Below are 5,462 nucleotides of genomic sequence, written 5' to 3' on the forward strand. Positions count from 1 at the left end.
CAGTTCAAAGCTAATATATTAACTTAGAAAATTGATTTTAACAGTATCATCTCAGTTCTAATCATCTATTTTATATATTTTACTGTTAAAATTAGACAGATAGTTTATTAGTAGTATATTTCTCTGACAATTTCTATTCAATTATTATATTATATATACTTGAAGTATAGAGTTCAAAAATAGAATATTTAGTTGATAAAAGACTTCTTTAGAGATGTATATTTTATATATATATAACTTAATTCAAGATTGAAACTTGACTAATATATTTTCTTCTAGTCAACTGTGAATATAATAAGTTTATAAAAATAGAGAGTTTATTACAGATTTATTTTCTTTAAACTTAATTTTTATTTTTTATTTGCAGATCAGATAGATTAAAAGTTTTTCTGTAAATTTATCTAGAAAAAAGAGATATTCTCTTCTTTTATATATAAGAAGTATTGATATTTGTATGATTTTTGATGTATTTATATTCAGATTATTTAATTATTACTGAAGCTTTATTATCTGTAGAAATTGTTACTGAAGAAAATTATAAAATTCAATATTATTTTCTATAAGATTCTGATTTTCATTCACAGAGAGATATTTATAAAAGTATTTATAGTTTATTTTATTTTTATATAAAATTATAATTTTTGATTCTAATAACTTGAAGATCAGAAGATTCAATTTTTATTCTTTTAAAAAAGAATATTTTATAGATATTCTAATCTCTTTATAGATATACAGTTGTGAATTTTTTAAATACTCAGATTTCTTTACAGTACTATTACAGTAATATAGTTTTATAGAATTTAAGTAATTTATTTTTAAACTTAACTTAAGTATCTAAATACCATTATAGACACAGAGTATTCAAATCAACACAGAAAAATCAATTTATAATATAATAGATATATTACTGATTGAGTAGATATTATTAATATTGTAAATTAAATTATTTATATTATCTGCACAGTTCATACAATTTGTTTCAACAGCACTATCAATAAATTTGACACTATTTTGATAACAGTTTATAAATTAATTAAGAAAAGAAGAAGAAAGAAGATCAGAAGAAGAGATTATATAAAAAAGTTCTTATAGAAAAAAAATTAGAACAGAAGAATATCAGAGATTACACTGCAGTAAAATATAAAGTGAAAGAATAATAGAAATTATATAAATAAATTATTAAAGACTATACAAATGCAGAGTGGGATTGTGAGAAAAGAGATGTTTTATAGATATACAAAAGTATATAAAAGAATGAGTGGGTAATAGAGAGTTGATTGTGTAAGTTAACTACTAACAGATACTAACTCATCACAATTTGAGCAGTATCTGAATATATATAAACTTATTGAATCTCTTTGTATTATAGAATCTCTGATATATATTATAATCAAAATATTTATTAATATTTATTGCAGATAAGATTGATTATCTGTGAGATTGTTTACAGAGTCTTCTAATATAATAAGAAAATTCTCTGCTTGATTATTTATATCATTAATCTGCAGTATATTTATTCACAGTACTCTTATCTAAAAAGATAAATTGATCAGATTGATACTGAGTAACTTGAATATATCATTCAGCTCAAAGTTCTTCATTATATTAAGTGATTATAAATTCAATCTATATCAAATAGAATTGATAGATTAGCAGATTCTATAAGTAATAATTGCAATATTAATCATCTTCTTTTATATCAAATTCAGTTTCTTCAACAATCTAGATATCAATCAAAAATGAATATCAATATCAAATTCATTCTTCATAAAGTAAATAGTCTTATTGTAATATATAGTTGAATATATTTCAAAAAAGTTCTTCAAATCTGACAAGATATCTGATGTGATCTTTGACTTTATACTTTATATTGATTGAGAACTTCTAGCAGTTTCAAAGCAGTGAATATTTTGTTGAATTTGATATACAGTGATTAGATAATACTCAATGATCTGTGCAATCTGAGCAGATATATAATCATTATTTAAAAGATGTACAATCTCATTGATGGTAAATTTGCTGAGCTGAAAGAGCATATTAGCAGATTTGATGATAAAGATGTGTATTTGATGATCCAGGTGTGTATTTGATGATAAAGATGATATTTGAATGATTCTAGAGATATGTGGATATTTTGGTTATTTTTGTGGTGTTTTACTACTACTTTTCAGGGGGTGGCAGAAAATTCTGTTTTCACAAGCTTTACATCCGCCACAATACAAGGCCACTCTAGTTAAAGCTAAGTATACAGGTTACATGCCATCACCAAGATAAATGATCAGTGATCGCAAACATCACTGGTGTTCCTCTTAACTCATATCCCTCAAGGTTGTGTCTGTAAAGAACATAATAATAGTTCCAGCTTTGTTTGACCTTTTTTCACCTCTCCTCAACCCTCTTTCAGAGAGGGAGTCAAATGATGCTTGCCCCTTCCCCTGCATTCCTATGGTAATATGGGATCCGCAGCTGTCAGTCTTAGCCATGCTCAACGCGTCGGTGGGCCAATTCATATCTGTGTCTGCTGCTTCTGAGCCTGCATCTGAGCCTGGTTGCCAACATTCGCAATTGTCTTCTCATCCCCTCTCGAATCTACGTCGTTGCTCTCATCAGCGTTCACATACCCCTCCACCCGGGCCCATTTCTAGCCAGCTAGGCTCTGCCACTCCAACTCCACCACGTCCAGTTTGTCAACCTCCCCTTCGCCCTCGCCCTCGCCCTTCCACCCTTCCTCTTTCCATTCTTCGCAAGTTGTTCCACATACCGACCCTGTTCCTCAGCCAGCCTCCTACCCCTCCTCCTCGTCGTCCTCCGCGCCCACCGTGAATCCTTCGCTCGTACACGATTCACAGAATGATCCGCCACCCGCTCAAACATCAGGGCCTCCAATCTCAGCTGTGTCGATGACTTCGCTTCCCAAACCCTGCGGCCTCCCAGATCGCGATCGGTCTGCCGACCGTCAGCATCCTCTCCAAAATAGCCTTGGCTTCAACCAGGCTGGCATTCCCTTATCCAACACGCTTTCTGGCTTGAATAATGACCATCCATCCGGCCATTCGTCTCCTAGATTGCACCCAACTTACCGTTCACTGCACTCCTTGGGTCCCTCTGAAATAGCCACCCCGAGTCGCATCCAGGTCCACGGCTTGTCCCATATTCGCAGCTTTGCCAACGAGGAGATCCTCGCCTCATCCAGACGCTTCCAGGCTCAAGACCAAGGCAACGGCGGCCGTTGCCGGCAGGATGTCGGCCGCCAGTATGAGATCAGCTCGATGCCAGTCACAGATATCATCGAAATGGTTGCTGGCCTGTTGACCAAGATAACCACAACCAATGATCAGCAACATCAACATAACCATCGGAGCATTCCGCCAGTTGACAACACACGAGGCATCAGTGCTCAGACCACCAGCGTGCTCGCTTTCCATGGAAAAAACGTCCCAAGCATTACTATTCTGAGTTATCTGAGCCGCATACACAAGTACTGCCCAACCACCTATGAAGTTTTCCTAAGCCTGCTAGTCTACTTCGACCGCATGACCGAGATGGCAAATACAGGTTTTATCCACAGCTTGCAACAAAGGTCCGATCAATACAGGAGCGGTGTGGGCCCACATTCTTCTTCCTCACCCTCCTTCCCGTCTACGGTTAATTCAAACCGTCCCACTACACGCGATTCTATCGCCACGCCCCCCTCCTCCATTCAGATGCGGGCGCGAGACACCGATCCACCCTCCCCATCCCCACCTAACGAAATATATTCACAGTCCATCGTGCCTTCTAGCACTGTCCTGGAAACATGCGAAGACGACATACTCAGTCTCCCTCATTACTTTGTGGTCGACAGTTTCAACATCCACCGCCTAGTTATCGCAGGTGTGACTTGTGCGAGCAAGTTTTTCTCTGATGTCTTCTACACCAACTCTAGATACGCCAAGGTAGACCCAGGTTCCCGCCTTTTTGTGACTCGATTCGGTTTCAGTTGTAATTGACAAATTTATCTAGGTTGGTGGCCTCCCTCTCCTCGAGCTTAACCACCTTGAACTTCAATTCCTCCTCCTAAATGACTTCCGTCTTGCCGTTCCCGTTGAAGAGCTGGAAGCCTATGGCACAATGCTTGTTGAGTTCTATGCGAGAGAAGTGGTAGCGCAACAGCAGCAGCAACTGCCTCAGCAGCCACAGAGCCCTGGCGAGAGTCAAGACTCCTTCAGCATGACAGGCCGCCGAGCGAAGGAGGGCCCTCATATTCAACGGTGTCCTATCCGAGGGGAATTTCTCGTGCAAGGAAATGTTTCGCTAACCCCGACCCCTCCCTAACGATTTTATTGATCCGGATTGTCCTCTTCATTATGAGATGTAGCATTGTCAAAGGAGTAGACAATGGGACCCTATTTACCACCAGGGATCAAAGAAATATAGAGTTTTGATTTTTTAATTTTTTCGCTCACTCGCTCTTTTCTGTTTGTGTGCTGGTGTTGATTCAATTGAGACGAAAGATACCACGAGACTAGGTGATCGACAGAATCATTGTTGTTTTCTCTCCACGCTGGCTTTTCTAATCCTTTTTTTTTTTTAAATAAAAACCAAATCTATAATTATTGTGGAAAAAAGAACCACAGGAATAAAATTTATTTCACAATTGTGACAGGTTAGCACCTGTTAGTAGTCAACTTACACAATCAACTCTCTACCACTTGCTCACTCATATGCTCACATGCATTTACAAACACCTCTCTGTTCACAATTTCACTCTGTGATTGTGTAGTCTTGACTCTTTAATAAAAGTATCTATATTCGAAATAGCTAGATGATGATAGAAGGGTATAGAATATATCAGAATTAATTATAATTCATATAATATAGTAACAATATTGTCAATATAATACTTGCTAATTGTGATGGGTTAACTGTTGGCTCTAGGCTGCCTATCACAGACTAGCGCACCGCTGCCTGCATGCTAATACAACCACTTAGACGTCCCACATTAACATCTATTAGCAGTTAGCTTACACAACCAACCCCTTATATACTCATATGCTCTTATATAATACTCCTCTTTTTGTGATTCTACTTTGTACTTATAAAGTCTCTAATAATTTCTCTATATAACTCTCAATATTTATTCACTCAGTATTTTGTAGTAATTTCAGCTTATTATTCTTCCATGATGTACATCACTCTCTATTATCAAGAATAGTGTATGCACTAATAATTATTTTGTATAAGAAGAGCTGGCAAGCTTAGAAGCTTGCAAAAGCTCAAGCAATCTTTGAATCACATTTAATAGTATATCTAAATCAAAGAAAGTATACACTTCTGAAGATGTGATAATTTCATCTACAATATAAATTATAGTTATCATATCAGTGTGATCATTTCTACACTCTATTGTATAAATAAGTGATGAATTTGAAATATTTCTGATTATAATATTGATAGTAGATAACTCATTATTATTGTAACAG

The 5,462-nt window shown here is 35.9% G+C and overlaps 1 protein-coding gene across 1 annotated transcript; it reads left to right on the forward strand.

The window, feature by feature from the left end:
• Nucleotides 1-2,453: 2,453 nt before the first annotated feature.
• On the forward strand, nucleotides 2,454-4,628 carry HCBG_09227 (pho85 cyclin; the record flags this gene model as incomplete). Its single annotated transcript, XM_045436276.1, has 3 exons — nucleotides 2,454-2,468; nucleotides 2,646-3,935; nucleotides 4,003-4,628. 3 exons carry the CDS (start codon nucleotides 2,454-2,456, stop codon nucleotides 4,312-4,314), a joined length of 1,617 nt encoding a protein of 538 aa, XP_045283013.1.
• Between the last annotated feature and the right edge of the window lie 834 nt (nucleotides 4,629-5,462).

Source organism: Histoplasma capsulatum (genome assembly GCF_000150115.1).
Source record: "Histoplasma capsulatum G186AR genomic scaffold supercont2.72, whole genome shotgun sequence".
NCBI lineage: Eukaryota > Fungi > Ascomycota > Eurotiomycetes > Onygenales > Ajellomycetaceae > Histoplasma > Histoplasma capsulatum.